Source organism: Nanorana parkeri, unplaced genomic scaffold (assembly GCF_000935625.1).
Source record: "Nanorana parkeri isolate BGI_ZX_2015 unplaced genomic scaffold, ASM93562v1 scaffold2582, whole genome shotgun sequence".
NCBI lineage: Eukaryota > Metazoa > Chordata > Amphibia > Anura > Dicroglossidae > Nanorana > Nanorana parkeri.
The window spans coordinates 1-19,793 of record NW_017308850.1 but is presented as its reverse complement, the minus strand read 5'-3'; the positions used below and the strand labels follow the sequence as shown (position 1 = coordinate 19,793).

Sequence of the window (19,793 nt, the reverse complement as noted above, 5' to 3'; positions counted from 1 at the left end):
CATAATTATCCTAAATGTTTTTATTATAAAAATCAGGTGAATCTCAAAACTCTTTCTTTAAATCTTTCAGATATCCTTTGAGTTTCGTTCTTTGCTGCATTCCCAGCTGGCCACCGTCTTTTTTGATGAAGTCGTGAAGCAGATGGTTGCGGCATTTGAGAGGCGGGCAGGGAAGACTTATGGTCCAGAAACGCCAATACCCCGTGAGCTCATGTTTCACGAAATCCATCAAACGTGATGACCACATACTGGCTACACTGCAAAGGGAGAGACCGTGACAGGACATCCAACCAACCCAGCCAACCCAAAGTCCACATAATGTATATTGAACATGAGTCTCAAAACTTTGTGCACTCACTGGGACTTGAGAGCTCAGAACCACACCTAGGTTTATTTTTTGTTGTTTATTTTTTAAACAAATATTTATTTAATTTCACATCTGATAGTGCTGAAAAATATATGTATAAGTTATCATCTGTGTCCAGTGGGAGGAGTGAGGTGGGCACGCTGCAGCGGCGGAGGAGGAGGGTATTTTATGTGTGTTCTTTTATTTTGACTTCAAATCTCCAGTATATCTGAGAAGGGGCGATGTAGTTGTTGGTGAAATGACTTTTCTCCTCCTATCCTAACACGGCACACTTTAGGAGAGCAGGGCTATATGCACACTATGGTAGTCGTTTTATGTTTCTGCAGTGCAGCATTCAGGTTTACCTGCCAAGTGCACTGCTAGTAGCCTTAATCAGCTTGTTCACATAGCACCTCCATGCCCGCTCTGGTGCATATCATGGAATTTTATTAATTTGGATCTGTCTTGGCCCCCCTTGAATCTTGAGATTAAAAGGCATAGCGAGTGCATTTACAATCTTCCACCTACTTTGCAATAGTTCATAATATACTTGCACAATTATCCCTTAAAAAGTGCTCTTGAGTCTTTAAACTACTGTAATTGGATTATTTTGAAAGGAAGTGAGTGTGCATGGTGGCTGTACCCTATACCAGATACAAACTGCAGTAACACAGGGATGTAATACACTGTGACTGGTATCCCCCCCTCTGTAAGACAATCTATGCAATAGGGTGCTATAACTGTAGGGTGCCACATGCTGGGGGAGGCATGGGAGCCTTTGTGCCAAATGGACTGTTTCAGCTATGGTGCTGGACTAGATTAGTAGAGATAGCCTGCCACACCCCAATACTGTACAGTCTGGGGCCTGCAGATGGAATCCAGTTGGGATTGGGGACTTCAAAACTTGCTGCAAAATGATTATACCTAAACCGAGGATTTGGTGCCCTGTGTTATGATTGTGATGCTGTAAATGTTAGGGTATGATTGTATACATGCATGCTGAGGTACAGTGATCACATTGGATTCATGGAAACAAAACATTCACCTTGGACTTAAAAGGCATAAATGAAGATGGAAAGCTGTGTGTGATTGTGGCAAAGCTGTTTACAAAGGAGTGCAATACTGCCCATCCACCTCCTGGTGCTGCCTGAGCATACAGCTTGCAGAATGAAAGCATCATCCTGGAAATAATGGTTCTTGGGAATGTTCTTCCTGTATAGTGGCAAGGCTGACTAAGCAACATGGTGGAGAACTTCTGATGTTTGTTTTAGAAAGCGGTGACGCTCGGTTGCCTTGTCCTAGGTGCAAGGAGAGAACAGGGACCACTTGTCTACATTTATTCTGCCTGAAGCCTCTCACTCCCTGATTATAGCAGAGGTGGTGTCTGCTTTTAATGTGATGACACGTCCAGCCATGTCCTTGTGAGACATATGCTGGCTCTTCTTCACCTCCAGCATATGTGCCACTGTCCTTTTATTCCTGTCATATTTAGTTAATGGAATGTCTGCTTACCGGTAATAGAGCTATAAAAACAAACCAACAACAGGGACAAGCATCAATAAAATGTTTGGAAAAAATGACGCGTTTCTTTATATTGCCAAAATAAAACTAACAAGCCCAGCTCCAGCTCTATCAGAGAGCTCAAACGGTAACTGTCTTGGGGATATCAGATTGGGGCCATTTATACCTTTTGCATGTGTTAATGAATGTCTGTCTTTTTTTGGTTTATTAGGGAGGTGCTTTGCCCTTTAGCAGCATGCTAGTATTAAATGGGCCTCAATGGATGGAGAGAACGCACCCACACTCATTTTACGAACACTGACTAGTCACGCTAGGTGTGTTTTGCATTTGAACGGAATATACAGGTGAAACTCGAATAATTAGAATATCGTGCAAAGTTCATTTATTTCACTAATGCAACTTAAAAGGTGAAACTAATATATGAGATAGACTCATTACATGCAAAGCAAGATGATTCAAGCCGTGGTCTTCCATAACACCTCAGCAGTGCCACAGGCTGATGGCTTCCATGCCACGCTGCATTGAGGCAGTAATTGCTGCAAAAGGGGCCCAAACCAAGTACTGAGTACATATGCATGCTTGTACTTTTCAGAGGTCCGATATTGTTCTATGTACAATCCTTGTTTTATTGATTGCATGTAATATTCTAATTTTCTGAGATTGTGGATTTGGGGTTTTCATGAGCTGTAAGCCATAATCATCACAATTATGACAAATCACGGCTTGAATTATCTTGCTTTGCATGTAATGAGTCTATCTCATATATTAGTTTCACCTTTTAAGTTGCATTAGTGAAATAAATGAACTTTTGCACGATATTCTAATTATTTGAGTTTCACCTGTACGTGTGCAGTGCTGCAAGTGTGAATCTGCCCTAAATCAGTTGTCATAACCTGGCCCTCTTATAGGGGTACTTATACTTACCTTCATAGCATATGATGCAAAAAGAACTGAGGGAGCAGTGATAACAGTTTACTAAATGAAGCGGTACAAGCAGTGCTGATGTGGCTTTGCACTGATCCCTTTAAAATAGAAATGTCAGCATTACCTGCAGTTAGTCCTCACTTAGCCGTCATCGCAGAGTGCTTCAAGTTAAACTGGCCATACACTGTACTATAAAGATGTCACAGATTCATCTATCAATGGCAAGCCACGTGGATGGAGGAATCTCCAGCTGTTTCCAATGTATTCTGACTGCGGCAGAATACCTGAACTGTGCCTTGCAGCTGATTTGCCTGTCAGTGCCATTCGGCCGAAGATTTTCAGTTCAGCTCCTTCAATCTTCTGATGGTGATGCCGGATGCTGACAGGGGCACCCACTATGCAAATTGTGGGACGCTTTATCAAGAACGGGCTGAAAGTCGCATAGTGTATGGCCAGCTGAGCACATCTCATTATTCAAAGCACAACATGTACAACTAATGGGATCCAGAACCTGACATACTTCCGAAATATCTGGTTTCTAAATGAATTTGTTCATGTTCAGATTTCACTGAGATCCCTCTGGCAATTATTAGCATTGTTGTCTCTTGTATGTGTAACAATCTTCTATTTTATACACACTGTCCAGAAGTCCCAGTTGTACTATTTTTATGGACTGGAGCTGAGCTTTATCTTATGAGTGTTCCCATAAAGGCCTTGCTACACTGACCACATCACCGTGCTGATGTCCCACCAATAGGAGACAGCATGATCGTACTAATGGCAAAATTGTCACTAAGTTATAGGGAACACGGATATACACTGAGTGGCCAGATTATGACCACCTGACGTTTGTAGGCAAATTAGCTATAATTTTGCGCTGAAGCTGCTAGAGGGCCAGACAATTATAAATAAAGAAGCAGGTTGTTTACCATGGCAGTAGAAGTGACTTTTTTTCTGAAGATACGGGTAAACAACGCAATTTAACAGCCTTTGAATGTGGGATGATTGTTGGCGCTCGGAGCCATGGAGCGAGTATCACAAAACAGCAGAATTCGTTAAATGTTCAAGAGCAGCTGTTGTTAAAGTGTTTAAAGACTGGACTGTCAGTCGAAAATCTGGGTCTGAACGTGCGAATTGTGGCCGTCAGCGACTAGTCAATGTTAGGGCAGAACGGAGAGTGGCAAGACTGGTACAAGGCAACAGAAGGGCAACAGTGCAGTGTCAGATTCCTCGCATCACCTTTCAACATCTTGTGGAGTCACAAGGCGGCCCAACGAAGTCATCTCGTGGAGTCATCTCGTGGCCCAACGAAGTACTGATGGGGTGGTCATAATAATCTGGCCACTCAGTGTGTGTGTGTACATATATGTATTAGTAACACACACACACACACACACACACACACACACGTATGGACCGTCCCTTCACATTTTGATTTCTAAATGACTCCTAGAAAACCTTCCCTACGATCTGGGATAAAGAGGTGGCAGTGGGACAAAGGTAAGGTATTTGCAGAAGAGCACTTGGCTCATACATGACTGCCCAGTGCCGGTACGGGGGAGCACTGAAACTATACTTAGATCTCAAAGTACGTGTACTGAAGGACGTACTGTACAGAAACATGATATCAGGCAAACGGAGGGGAAAGTCATGCGGCAGCTTAGACCATTCTGAACATTTCTGTCTGGTTAAGTTCCATTAAAGACAGTCCACCTTACACTATTCAGTAAAACTATCCACAGAAAACATGCAAAACTGATGTTCCTGAGGTCCCAAGTTAAAATTGCTGATTATTATCAATTGTTTCTTGAAAGAAGTATATTTTATTTAAAAAGAAAAAAGTTTGGCTCACTTTTAAACCTACCAGGTCTGTAGTACCCGTTCCCTGGCAAATGTGGCAGAATGATTGTCATTCCCCTATGGGGTTTTGCACCCAGTGGTTCCAACATGCCACCTCTGGTATTAGAGGGGACCCCCAGTCAGCACCTGTAAGAATATAGGCACTTGCTTGCACACCAGTTACAACATATACAGGTAAAAGGACCTGTACTGAGAGAAGGCAGCTTTGCTGACCTGTCTCTGAAAATGCTAGTTGCCTGGCTGTCAAACTGGTCTAAATGCTTCCATGCATTGTTTCACTGACCTGGATTAAACAAGCAGCTCATACTCCTTCTCCCCCCCAGTGAAGGACTACAAAAGCACAGAAGCTTCATCAAATGAATATGATGGCGAGACATTTTAGAAGAGGTGGTGAGAAACGGCAGCTTTCATCAGCACAAGGTTTTCGGCTCATAGCAGCGTTCATACTTGGTGGTGCTTTGTAATCCTCTTGTATGTTTTAAACGCATTTTGCAAGAAACTGCCTCAAAGAAACAGCAAGCGCTGGCCCTAAAATGTGCAGATCTGGACAGTTTCTGATTCTTGATGAGGAAGAGTCTTTGTTGGAGGGAATTGTGTGTATGCAATGGTGGCCTTTGCAGAAACATGGTATGACCCTAATACAGGTTTCATATCTTGCAATGAGGCTAAATCTTTATGGAACACTTTTCTTTCAAACAACAAATCCAAAAATATGAGAATTGGGTGAATAACTCCAATATTACTATATTTTGCTATTGAAGCCTTGTTTTTATAGCCCTGTAATCATCTTATTTTGTCTGGTATGCACTGCAACGCATGGAACTGCATCAAAATGCATGCAAACACACGTGACAACACCTGAAAGCCCATTTTGAGCTGGAAAAACCCAGCTCCAGAACGTGGCAAAATCATGCTAAAAACACAGGAAAAAAAATCTATTCCAGATCTGGTCTGGAAAAATGTTGTGAGCCTGCCTTAAAACCATGTTAGATCGGTCTGGGCCTGTAATGACAGCGATTGGGAGGGGGGAAGTACATTTGTAACTTTGCTGTCCCTGTGTGTAATAAAAGTTTAGTGAAGGAGGAAGAGAGTTATTTATCAAAATTGGAGAAGGCAGAATCTGTAGCAGTTGCTCATAGTAAGCCATCGGCTTCTCTCCAGTTTGTTGAGCTAAGCTTTAAAAATAAAACAAGCTGATTGGTAACCATGGGCAACTGCTCCAGTTTTGATAAATTCCCTTCACTGTGTTTTAAAAGTACAGTGCATGTATTTATAAATGTTGCAGCAATGGCTATTTGCACTATACATCACGTGAAAGACTATCATGGCCCTTAACCCTTTCCCTGCCACCGATGGAAGGCTTACGGCGGTACACAACTGTTTCCAGCTGGCCAGCTCAGTAAGCCTTATATCGGTGACTTTCTTCCTTCTGATATAAGTTCATGGTCACTAAAGCAACCATGAGCTTATAGCAGAACGGTTCCCCCGATGGCCCCCTTTGAAATAATACCTGTCATCAGCAGCTGAGGAGCCACTGATGACAGCTATTAACTCAAAATCCCCCGCCCGCCGGCATCCGTCACCTTCTCCCCCTGCCTGGAGCCGCTCCATGCTTCTTGGATCCCCGCTGCTCTCCCACGCTTGTATGGGCGAAGGAATCTGAGGATAAATAGCCGGCGAGCCACTCGATCACGGTGATCGAATGGCATGAGAGCAGCCGCTGTCATCCTGTCAGTTTCCGGATGACAGCGGCTGTGTGCGTGGCTGAGCGGAGGATCCTTAAATATCTGTGATATTTACCAATCCTCTGTGTGAAGGACAAACACTGGAGTGATCGTCTGTCACTCCAATGTTTGTAAATAACTGGGGACACATAGTACTATGTGTCCCCAGTTATGAATAAACAGGATGTGATTTACATCACTTCCTGTTCATTCATGAATTTCTGAATGGGGAGTAGCACTCACTACAGAGGCTTCTACCCATTCTGTGTCCTCAATTTCATTTCCAAAAAGGAAATGTCAGGGGTCTGTTTAGACCCCAGATATTTCCCCGAAAGGGTTAAAGGATAAGTTTACTTTCTCACAAAATGTGAGAAAATGAGCTTACCGCCCCCACCTCTCCTGGCCCCTGCTGCACATACCTGGGTGATCCCAACCAGCCAGTGTAGGGTCACAGTCCCCAGTATGTAATTAGCATAATGCTCACAAATGACGAGCACTCACAGGTTAGGACAGTCACATGACAACACTGACCAATGAGAATCGATTTACATCCGAGACCTGGTCCCCAGCTCAGAAGCATTTGTCAGTGTTCTCATGTGATTGTGCTGACCAATGAGTGCCTGCCAGTTGCGAGTGTTATGTGCATTACTGACTGCAAGGCGGATAAGTGCCATGTATGGACTGCACACCGGCATGTGCAGTGGGGGGCCGGGAGAGGTGGTGTTGGTAAGTCTCCAATTGAAGTCTTCTGTCCTAGAAAAACAGGAAAGGTAAGAAAAGACGCAACAATGCAGAGTAGTCCAATGAAGTGAAATGTTCAGTTATCCTAGAAGAACAGTGTATGTTATATCGCATTATAGGAACATATAGAAATGTCCTGCCACATGTTCATGGTCTATATGAAAAGGTCATTAAGGATTTGCACATGCGGACTGTAGTTAATAAAAACATTTATTTTGCATTCATACAGAACAACCTTAAGTCTATTGTGAATCGGAACATCTGTAATCTGCACAGTCTTTGCCTGCACAAACAAGAAGGGCTGGAAAAAAATAATCACGCAGTTAGAAGGTGGTGGAGGAGTGTATTTTATAGAGCCAAGTCTTATTAATTCCCTTTCTTTTTGTATGCTTATGGGTGAAAAAAAGTGCTGCCGAGGAGGATGGCTTTAACAGACTAGTATCACACGGTGTGGGACAGCTCCTTGTGATGTCAGTTACCTGGAAGGAATGGGTTGCATGTTAAATACTGCCAAAAGAAATGGCAACCTGATTGCCAAAGACAACTACACCCAACTGCTGCAAAACCAAACAGGACTCTTGTGGGTGTGCATCTAAAATCAAGTTTTTCAAAAAAGTGTGTACAATTTTACATTGTAGCTCTATGCAGCCCCTAAAAAAACTAAAACGGGGCTCAGCACTGCGCTGTGCCGAGGAAGCACATACAAGAAAAAAAGCTACTTAAAAAAAAAAAGCTAAGAAACAGCATATTGTAAACGCAGTCATCTCAGTCACAGTGGCTTTACCTTAACATACAAAATAAACAGAAATGCTGCTCACACATTCAATGACATGACAGGTACTCTAGAGGCATAGGCAGGAATCTATACATAAAAAAACAGCTGAAATAAAAGCTTTACAAGGGACACCAAATCCAGGAATAAAAGCTGCGCATACTCTCAGCAAGTGTTGCTGCTGGACAGTTCCTGGTCATTTAGTGAAGTCGGCTGGGAACATTCCTTCGTATAATAAAACCAATAAAACAAAATAAAAATTCCCAGAAAAGCAGCCAGCAGGGAGTCAGAGATACCCGTGACATAAATGCATGATTCCGCTTCCATATATGTGTGATAAAGATATGCCTCAGATAGGTTGCTTTACAAAAGACCACACACACACACTTGTGTGGCATCAGTGTTATGTATGATCTGTGGTTGCTGGTGGTAGCATGTGTATTCCTTTGTAAATACTGGATAAAACAGTGACGTTAGGGTGTCACAGGGATTCTAAATGAAACCACCCTATGCTATGCCAATTGCATGGTCTCTGCTTTGTCACAGTTTTGTAGGAACTTAGAAACCTAAAGAAAAAGGTTGCATTCTGTGTTCTATACAGAACTGTAGCCGGTTTATAAATAAGTAAAATGTAGGGTGCTAACAACAACTAGTGTGACTGAAATCATTAGTCTGATCCCTACCGGCAGCACAAGAACCCTTTCCTGATGGAGAATGAAGTTGGGCTTCTCCAACAGGGAAGGGAAGTACAGTGTTGAGGAAATGACATGTTTCAGCATAAATAACAACCAGAAGTGTTTTCTTGTCAGCGCTCAGGAGACGATTGGGATGCAAAGCAGTCTGTAGAAACAAAATGTGTACTGTCTTTTGATTGGCTCTTCTCCGGGATAGGGGAAGCCCTCTTATTTTTCTCTTTTTCTTCTTTTAGCCAGACTTTGCCTTAACAAGCTGCATAAGGCCGTCTGTGCTCAAGGATTTGGGCCTCTCCAGTGGAAATCCGAGCGCCCGGCTCCAGATGAGCTGAGATAGAACCCCCAGTGCTCGTGACACTCCGAAGAGGACAGTGTAGTAATTCATTTCCTTCATTCCATAATACTGCAAAGAATAACATACATTAGATACAAATCTGGTTTACAAAAGAAGCCGAGCAAATGTTCTAGATCCAGCAATTTTACAACCTGATTATGGCTAGTTTCCAGGTATTGTATACTGGGAACAACTAACATGGACTCGTCTACATTAGATTCTTCACTGCTGTAACACAAAGGTGAATCCACCTTCTGCAACAACTTTATAACACTAGCTGGACACTGTTTACAAAGAACTTAATGGAATAGTCCACCATTTGGAAAAAAAATTGTACGCACACATTAATAAAAGACAAAAAAGTGAATTTATTAAATTCTCTGCATTTGAGCCTCTAAAGCATTACGAATACAATGCACGGGCTCCTGCAGACTATTCCCCCAGCTCCATGTCTGTACAGTACAGACCTTCATTCATGGAGGAAGTAAGCAATGTATCGTCACTGCACTTGTGCTGCATTGAGATCTATGCGTACCTCTGCTGTGGTTTCACAACAGCGGGGTACGGGGTGCTTTGGAGAAGCTGAATACTGTGACCATGTTTTATGTTACACCCTAAATATGGGTGTAACATGAAACATGGTCTGAAGGTTAAACTTTCAGGTCTGTTCACAAAAGGGTGAAGAGTTTGGAGAAGTGAACAATCTCAGGCAACATTCTCCAGTTCAGCTCCCTTTGCAGGTCAACTATGTTGTTCTAGATTGGTCACTTCTCCTGCCTTCTCCAAACTCTTCACCCGTTAGACTTTAAGTACAACTACAACAGCTATATAGAAGTCTCTGCAGTTCTGAATACAACAGAAACAGATTTCACTAGTGGCGCTGTATGCGTTTAAAATCTCCCCGTGGCTGGATAGGGGTAAGGGCAATTCAGGTTTCTACACAGATTGGTCACAAACAAAGAGAAACTCCCCCTTTAGGTTGCAGATACTCGTTTTATGTCTTACAGCTGATGTGCACGGAAATCTTCAGGGTAGATGATGATTCTCTAAACTCTGAAGATACCAAATAGGCTGTTTACAGATGCACATGTTGCACGCAGAAAGAGCTGAGCTCAGAGGGGCTGCAACATACAAACTCTGGTCTAAACAAAAACTCTCCTGTAGTCTGGAATGAGGAGTCAAGATCTCTAAATATAGACTATTCATCTCGTCTCCCGTTCTGAAGCAGACTAGGCGGTCAATATGCCAATAAATGGACATACTAAAGACATCAAGAATCATGTCATCTGTGCCCTCATATTGTAAGGTCACTGGGAGTCCCTTCCCTACCACAGCCTGCACAATACATTAAACTAAGTAAAGTAAACTCCATAGATTTCCATGAAGCCCAGCTTTTCTTGGATGAGTCCTTCCCCACTACTGATCCAAGAAGAAAAGCATTTTGGCCATAGGTATACTTGAAAGCTACAATGCAACTTATAACATTTGGAGCTTTTGCCATAATGTGCGAGTATGCTCAGGAATCTGACACTCACGGAAGGACAGACAGGTAACAGTGCGGCTTCTTTGCAGGAACCGTTTGTTTTGAATGTTTAAATGATGGTCTTAACATTACTGAATGGGAGTTCTTTACAGCTTCCCCAAAATCTTCAATGCATTGACGTCACATGACTTATGAGTATCCAGCCTCCAGTTCTCCAATGGAGTATGGCTCATGCATAGAAATGAATGGGGCTGTGGCAAGCAGAGGACCCAGCTGGGATGATTATTTGGCAAAGGCTGTGAAGCATCAGGTAGAGCCGCACAGTAAAGTTTGCTAGAGCAGGGAGGAAGTCATTTTACCAGGACAACCATACTAACAATACACATTGTTGGGCTCCCAGGAGCTTTTGCCATAACGTTCAGGATGTTCGCACATTATGACAGACTTGCGTTGCAAAGTGTCGGCCCTCAGTGATGCAACGGCCGTAGTCCTCTTCCCGACGCTTTCAAATATGCCCTATATTCTTCTGAGTTTGGATTCTTTAAATGTCGTGATTGGCTGGGCCGCAAGGATGCAAATCCCATGCATGCAAGTTTCTTTGCCTTGGCACAAAAATGTGCTGACCCTATACCCCACGCTGCATAGAAGATTTCAGTTAGTTACTCTTTTTAAAAAAAAAAAAAAACCCCTCTTGGTTTAACCTCATCTCTGTCTGAGCCATATTTTGCACACGTTAAATGCACATTTCACTTAAAACCCGTCAAACATTTTAAATTTCTTTTAAAACGGAGACCCTGTACAATAAAACAGTGGAAGTTGCACTTTTTTTTATGTCACAACATAAAAAAGGTTGAAGGTTTATATTTTCATACATTCAAATTAGTTTTAGAGCACAAACACACAATAACAAATGTATTGGTATAATGCAAAAGATGAGTTTATACCGAGTACATAGATACCAAATTTGTTGCGCCCCAAAGCTGTGTGTACCTGTGAAACAGCGAAAAACTACGGCAATCAAAAATTGTCCATAGGCCACACTTTCAAAGCCTTCACAGCTCCCCAATTTAGAGTCAACTGTGAATGATGGTCCGAGATTTACTGCTCTGTGTGCACAGTGATACAAAATATGCGTGGCGCAATCATCAATTGTCATATGTCTCTGACCTGCGTGTTTGCATGTGTGAGAGGGGCTTTTTTTAAAAACCCCAAAACAATTTTTTAACCAAGTTAAAAAAGATCTCCCCGAGTTCCATGCAAAGTATCATTTTAAGTTCCCTAAATATTAGGTCTCTATTGCTTTGCCTAATGTTCCGTATTTTCATGCTTAAAGGAAAGGAGAGCAGAGTGATGACCTAATCAGTGTGCCGCTGATCCTTCTTTGTCCATTCACAGGTTAGCATAGGTCCTGAAGTAGGCTATCCTTTGTCAACCCAACAGCTAATGAGTTCATGTATATATGTAGTTGCCTTGCCTGCAGGTCAGCTTTAAAAAGGTGGTGATCACTACATACATTTGATGTACAATGGCACTTGCTCGTGTCACATATAGGAAATGGCCATGGGAAACGGTCATAAGAAAGCAGCAAACTTAGCTCAATCTTACCTGTAGAAGGACTCCACTATGAGCGTCCACATTGGGCCAGGGGTTCTTGGCTTTGCCCTGCTCCAGTAACACATTGGGTACAATCTTGTAGAGTTGAGCCACTAATTTGAACATTGAATCGTTAGGAAGGTGTTTCAAAGCAAATTCTCTTTGACATGTGTAACGTGGGTCTGTCTTTCTGAGCACAGCATGACCATATCCAGGTACCACCTGTCAGAAAACCAGATTAGATGCAGGAAACAGATTACACTGGATATAGAATAGAGATGGAATGTGTACAAACCCTTCCAGAATTGAGGGTGTTCCAGATGTAGTCTCTCAGCTGCTCATCGGACACTTCACCACCCAAGTCCTTCTGTAGGGCTGTTAGCCAAACCAGCACCTCCTGAAAAGAAGAGCAGACAAGGGATGGAAACAATGCTCAAGCCAGCATTTTACCTAATGCAGATCGTAGAGGCTCTCAGGCATACCTGATTGGCCAGTCCATGCAGGGGACCTGCCAGTCCATTCATGGCAGCAGCAAAGGAGAGGTAGGGATCAGACAAAGCACTGCCCACCAAATGGCTGGTGTGTGCACTAACATTGCCTCCTTCATGGTCACTGCAATGAGAAGGTCAGAGAAGTCAGGCAATACCTTCCATTAATCCATTCCTAGCTAGTTTCACAGTGTAACATACTTTTTAAGCAATGGTGAATGCGGCCCATAGCTATTACAGTTAGAACTTTAGAGAAGTCAGAACAATGGAAGTTCACTGTTGATTTCTGTTTGCAATGATCAGTTCCTATATTTTGACATCAAGCTTTTTCATGTCCAAAAAAACAAAACCCTTTACCTCAATAATTTTAATGGTATGATGCAAGATTCTAACTAAAACAAGTCAACTGTATGAAGCCTGGTCAGTCATCTGAGACCAGCCACACTGAGACAAGCTGGCTGTTAGGGAAGGTGCCGTCTTATATCTACAACCGCACTTCCCCTTACAATCAGTCCAACTAAACAAAGAGATTTGTAGAAAAAAAAGACTCGGATCACAAAAAACATCATCAATCTGATGGAAATGAATGAGCAGAGTTCTAAAACACTAAATCTCCTGTGCAAAAATCTCTCGAGGCAAGGTAAGTAGCAATGTGCACACCCACCTGCCCAGAGATCTTCCCTAACAAGTCTCCTCCATAAGCACATGGAAAAACTCTGCCCTTGAAGAGATTTTGTGCAGATTATCTTCGGTGAACAACTTTCAAATACCGCAGACAGGTAATGCTGCATAGTATTATGTTGGCTGGTCTCCAGCATTCTGATAGCAAGTTTTCAAAGCTGCTGAGCATTTCATTTTGTGTTCACAATGTCAACAATGTATGTACAAAGTATGTGAATACTGTACAAATACCAGACAAGCTGGTGAAATTTCCAGGTGTCATACAAACTACATACAACTTAGTATACACCGATCAGCCATAACATTATGACCACTGAGAGATGAAGTGAAAATGTTTGATTATCAAGTTACAATGGCACTGGCAAGCGGGTGAGATATATTAGGCCGCAAGTAAACTTATGCGACTGACAATTTGGAATGGATAGACAATTGGGTCAGAGCAACTGCAAAACTGCAGCTCTTGTGAGATGTTCCCAGTCTGTAGTGGTCAGGACCGGCCAAAAGTGGTCCAAGGAAGGAAAACCAGTGAACTGGCGACAGGGTCATGGGCGGCCAAAACACGTGGGGAGCGAAGGCTGGCCCATGTAGTCCGATCCAATAAAAGAGCTACTGCAGCTCAGATTGCTGAAGTGAATGCTGGTTCTAATAGAAAGGTGTCTGAACACACAGTGCATCACAGTTTGATGTGTATGGGGCTGTGTTGCTGCAGAGCAGTCAGGGTGCCCATGCTCACTTGTGTCCATCACCTAAAGATCCTACAGTGGCAAGTGGGCATCAGAACTGGACCAAGGAGCGATGGAAGGAGGTGGCCTGGTCTGATGAATCACATTTTATTTTACACCATGTGGATGGCCGGGTGCATTTGTGCCCCTTACCTGGGGAAGAGATGGCACCAGGATTGACTATGGGAAGAAGGCAAGCTGCCGGAGGTAGCATGATGCTTTAGGCAATGTTCCATTGGGAAACCTTGGTTCCTGCCATTAATGTGGATTTCACTTTAACATGTACCACCTACCTAAACATTGTTGCTGACCAAGCACAGACATTAATGGAAACAATAATTCCTGATGGCAGTGGCCTCTTTCAGCTGGATAATCCACACCGCCACAATGCAAAAATGGTTCAATAATGGTTTGAGGAACACAACAATGAATTCAAGGTTATGACATGGCCTCTGAATTCTCCAGATCTTAATCCAATCGAGCAACTGTGGGATGTGCTGAAAAAACAAGCCCGATCCATGGAGGCCCAACCTCCCACCTTACAGGACTGAAAGGATCTGCTACCAATGGCTTGGTGCCAGATACCACATCATATCATCAAAGGTCTAGTGGAGTCCATGTATCGACAGATCAGGGCTATTTTAGTGGCAAAAGGGGGACCTACTGAATGTTCGGTGGGTAGTCATAATATTATGGCTGATCGGTGTATATAAACCAAGCCAACACTTGGGTAAGTCATCTAAAATTCAGGTTTCATTTTTGCAATAATCTGACAGTTTGAGAACATCTCAAGGAGAGATCAGAAGGCTTTTAGAATTACCAACAGTCTAAGCCACTATTTACCTGTGGATTGTGAGATACATTCTCATAAGCTCAGTGAATTCCTTGTCTGTGTAACCCAGCATGTTGGTGAAATTGTGTGACCAGTCCAGATTAGTGTCGATGGCACCAATGCTGCTTCCTTCTCGGTAAAGGTTACGGTAGATCTTAGCAGCAATGCATGGGAGTTTAGCAATCAGATCCATGGAGTCTTCATATATCAACTTCAGACAAAGAAAAGCAAAAGTTAGAGTCTGTGTGGGCAAAAAGTAACCAACAATGTATAGAAATGACCTGGTGATCTGCAAGAAACTGATACATTGACAGGTTACTGTTTGCACTTACCAAACAGATAACAAAATGCTTTCACTGATATCTTTAACAGACCAAAAGGGAGCAAATAAGAAAAGTACACCGTTTGTGTTTCCATACACTTTAAAGTGCATCTAAACCCAAAAGCACATTTGCAGCTTACTGATGATTACATGTAGTTGCTGCATTTGCTTCTGTTTTTCCCTTAATTTTCACTGGTGAGGCTGCCAGTAACACTCCTTCTGTCTTAGGGTGTCTCCACTCTGTGGAGGAGCAATGGAGCCACCCTTGGACAGCAGCACTGTCATACGCAGTGGGGGGTGTACCGTTAGATGCACCAGATTTAAATATACTTGACTAAGAAATCAAATCCTAACTCCAGCTAACTTTTTAACCCCTTAATGACCGAGGCCTTCCCCCCACCCCTCCCCCCGTTTTTTGTCACCCATATAACAATCCACATTTTAGGCCTAAAAATGACTTCAAACCGCCAAACATGATATATGTTCTGAAAGCCAAGACCCTGTACAACAAAATGGTGGCAGTTGCACATTTTTATATTGCATGATATTAGTGCAACTTATTTTCAAACCCAAAAATTAAGTTAAATTTAGTGCCCCAAAACACAAAAATACCCCAAATACCCATTTTTTTTAAAATAAAATATTTAGGTAGAAAATTGTGTGCGTCTGTGAAACGACAACAAAATTCAGTACCCGAAAAAGTCTATAAACGACACTTTAAAAGCCCCTGCAGTTAACCATCAGTTTAGAGATGTGCATAAATATTGGCCTTTATTGTTCTCACTGGCGTGCGCGGCAATACCCAACATGTGTAGCGTGATCATCGATTTCGTATGTAGGCGCACCCGACACGTGTTCACGTTATGATGTGCATGCTCACACGGGCAGGGGACTTAAAAAATATTTTTAAAAATAATTTTTACATCTCTTTATCTTAATATTTTCTTATTTTACTTTAATTGCTATCACATAGGGGGACTTACAAGTCCCCCATGTGATCGCATATTGGCAGTGACAGGTACTCTTTAAGGTGATACTTGGGGACCAAAGTATCACACGATAATCGGCAGGTGTATGGAAGGCGTGCGACCGTTTCTACTGTACGGTCGCACGTCTTTTGTCTTAAGAGCACGCTTGAAAACCTGCTGAAAATCGTAGGATTTTCGGCGGGTTAGTGGCGAGCTCGGAAGACAAATGCCGAACAGACCGTTGTGCACAAGCGCACACTGCCCGCTCAGCATTGGAATCATCCCAAGCCCTCCCCTTGGCGGGGAGGGCTTGCGATGATCGCAAGTACGATCTGCCTGTCCCAAGATGGGCAGATCCTACGAGATTTTAGTTACCTTACAACCATTGCACAACGAAAGTCGTGCGATGGTTGTAAGGTGTATGGCCAGCTTCACTGTCACCTTTCCCGTTTACCTGCCCGTGGAAGCAATCTTGCGGTAGCTGTGTTGCCAGAATAGTTTATATTGTAAAGCCAGTCGCCAGCTCTACAAATGTAAACAGAGTCCAGGTGGCTGACACTGTTTAAACAGGCCCGCTGCCAGTGACGTACTCTGTATGTCACTGGTCGCGAACGTGTTAAACAGTTACAGCAACAGTTTTCTTTTTCTTTTGGGTTAAAGGTTTTACAGAAGTTAATACAAGCTGACCATTGTAATCACCAGTCAATTTTATATGGTTTGTGTCAACCCTCTAATTGCCATTTCTGTTGGACTGCCTGGTCTGTTTAAGGAAGTTGGAAAATAAATCTAGTCATACACCTATAGATTATCTGCAGACTTTCTATGGTCAGATGTAAAAAGTGCAACAGATTCCTCCATCTACGCTAAACTATGTGGAATCTCCCACTGGGCCAAGCTTCAGTATCTTGCTAGTCGACCCCGCTGGCTCTCAAAATACATAAACAAGCTGATTGGTTGCAGGCATTGTTCAGGTGTTTTGAGAGCCAGCGGGGCTGAAGAGCTACTAGATATTATATTTTTGCTTGTGTTTAGATACACACTATACATGGCCATAGTGTACACACCTTTCCTTTGTTATTCCACTCTGTTTTGTATACAAATTGGGGATCACAGATTTCCAATGAATCCTCCTCTATAAAACAGTTCTGGTCAAAGCTTGTTGATCTGGTTTTACTCAAAGAACCTATTAGAATCTAAGTCATACTGTATTTAATATACAAAAGTTAAGATGGCTCATCCTGTTTTAAAAGGCAATGTGCCATTCCGAGTTTCCGGCATAACAGAAAGCTGAGGGATATCTGTGATCCAGGTGTGTCTTATGCATAGAAATACGTAGAAATGAAGGTGCTGCTAATGGTAACCAAACTCCAGTAGTCCTTTATGTCACAAAATGAAAGCTAAAACCTGAATGGACCTTCACTTTCCATACAAGGCTCATACTCGTACTTCAAATGGTTACATGGAGGATACTTCCCAGAGTTTGGGGACCGATAAGCATCAGGCAACAGTCTCCCAGTCTGGCCTATTTGGCCTGGACAGAGTGATGATCTAATGCCTATGGGGCAGTGCAAAAACAGAACGAGAGTCCTCCCTACACTTTAAAATCGTAGTTTGCTTATTTGATCTTTGCAGCCATCTCTTCCCTGCAGAATGGTTTGATAAGCTGCAAGTTTAGTTCTATAGGTCAGGCACCTGACAAACTTATTTTATATTCTTTACACTATGACTTTATGTTTTTAAAGTTATAAAAAAATATGGGATTTTAAAAAAATACAATGAAAAAAACAACCTTAACATTACAAATGTGAATGTGTCAATTAGCATAGAAAACCAATTTAGGTGTACTGACATTCTGGACTGCTTCCACTGTACAAAGTTTCCATGTGTCCTTTTAAGAACAGCGTCGAGTAGTCCAACACAACACACGTCATGCTCGAAGCCCAGCACATACATTAAATACTCTGCATGCCCTTTCTGGAACATGTACACACAGGCATGTGGGAGGGATTGTTTCAGTGAGAACTCAAGGTCTGCCTGACACTGGGAAGTCACGAGTGTCTCTGGCTGGTTCACATTTACAATGTCTTTGCTTTCTCTGCACTGCATTTACCTTTCTGCTAGTAAGAGGAGCACGCACGCACACACACACACACACACACACACACAATCTCAGTTCAGTACAACATGTGTTGAGGCCATGACAACGGAGATCACTGTGTGAATGTGTGACAGAATTGTCACTGAGCCAAGGACATTGATGGGTGGAGAACAGACGGCATAGTTGGAAATTCTTCACTCCTCCATCGACATAACTATAGTGCTGGTACAAGGTGAAGCAAGGACATTCTGACATGGAGGATTAAACAGGTACAAAGCCGAAAGAGCAGGAAATAGGCAAAGACTGCAAATAAAGCAAGCCATTTCCCGGAACTCAGATTCTATTTGGAGCTGTCTCCCCCTAAAGGTTGGCCGGCATTTTACGGTACAAACTAAACTTCTTAAGATTTTTTCCCCCCTGCATTTAATATTTGTGAACTACTAGTGGGCAGCATTTTATGTTGAGGCACCCCTTTTGAGTTGCAACACTCCAATCTAATGCACCTGTAAAAACCAAGAGGATGAAGTATTGTAGTCCCGTGCCTGGGTTGCCAAGTAATAAAATGGCAACCAAAGTAAAGCTGGCCATAAGCTAATATTTTCTTTGTTCAACCTGCGAGCTAAAATATTGCAGATTCCTCCATCAACGCTGTCTTCATTGTGTTCCGACATTGCTCCCCGGCCGCTGTCAGAATGCCAGAGCAGAGCCGGCAGCTGATTGGCTGCCTGCTCTGTTCGTTCCCAGATTTTCCGACTACCTCATTTGATCAGCTGAATGAGGGATGCCAGCAGCACCCACTCTGCGAATATTAATCGGTTTATCAAAAACCAGATGAAGTTCGCATTGTGTATGGCCAAATTAAGGCTTTAAAATGTGTTGGAATCGATGATGTAGCAAAATATAAATTGATTTCTTAAAGTCAGAATTTTAACATGCACATTGTTTCTCACAAGAAAAACCCACAATGATGAATTGTCCATCCACACCACCGCCCATAACATACATGTGGTGAAATTAGCTATAAAAGATAGAAATGGACAACTCTACTTACAATATTCTCTCAGTAGCAGGCCTGTATAATATGCCAGTGCACTCACCTCCCAGTATTTGGATCTATGGACGCCTTCTGCATAGGCCCGGGCAAAATTGCTTTCACTGTTTAGTGCTGTAATCGCAGCACTAAGTTGAGACATGGGGTGCAAATTGGTGGGGAAGTTGTCCAACATAGTTACTACATGTGAAGGCAGGGCAGCTCTTTTTGCCCATTCTTTGGAGATCCAATTCACCTAGCAAAAAAGGTTCACAAATTACTACATGCAACAGGGACACTATTTTCAAGCATATAAAATCTAGGAATCTAGTATTGCAGCTGAGGAAGTCTAACTAGCAACTATCATACATGGAAATTCATTATTCTGCAGGGTGCAGCGTCTGATCAATTCAAAAAACATTCCAACGTGATGGGTTATGGGAAACGGTGTTCCACATTTACCTGCTCCTGACTGGGAATCTCTCCTGTAACCAAGAGCCAGAAGAGTCCCTCAGGCAGCGGCTCTTCTCCCCCTGGAGCCTTGGGCAGCAGCTTCTGACATTCAGGGATGCTGTAACCACGGAAACGAATACCCTGAAAGTAAAAAAAAAATTATATTGTGAGACAGACAGACAGAGAGAGAGCGAGAGACAGACAGACAG

General features: G+C 42.7%; 2 protein-coding genes across 2 annotated transcripts in view; one reads left to right on the top strand and one right to left on the bottom strand.

The window, feature by feature from the left end:
* Nucleotides 1-456, top strand: part of LOC108801957 (coenzyme Q-binding protein COQ10 homolog A, mitochondrial) — a 42,629-nt gene extending 42,173 nt beyond the window's left edge. The window contains exon 5 of the mRNA XM_018573861.1: nt 71-456. Within this exon, the coding sequence (XP_018429363.1) occupies nt 71-238 (168 nt within the window). The 3' untranslated portion in view covers nt 239-456. The remainder of the gene's footprint in view (nt 1-70) is intronic.
* An 8,334-nt stretch (nt 457-8,790) lies between these two features.
* CS (citrate synthase) lies at nt 8,791-19,737 on the bottom strand (the record flags this gene model as incomplete). The annotated part of the gene is made up of 7 exons (XM_018573863.1): nt 8,791-8,983; nt 12,003-12,212; nt 12,286-12,387; nt 12,473-12,602; nt 14,725-14,924; nt 19,199-19,387; nt 19,594-19,737. Coding segments are annotated over 7 exons (1,146 nt in total), but the record flags the coding sequence as incomplete, so codon positions are not given.
* Nucleotides 19,738-19,793: the final 56 nt, after the last annotated feature.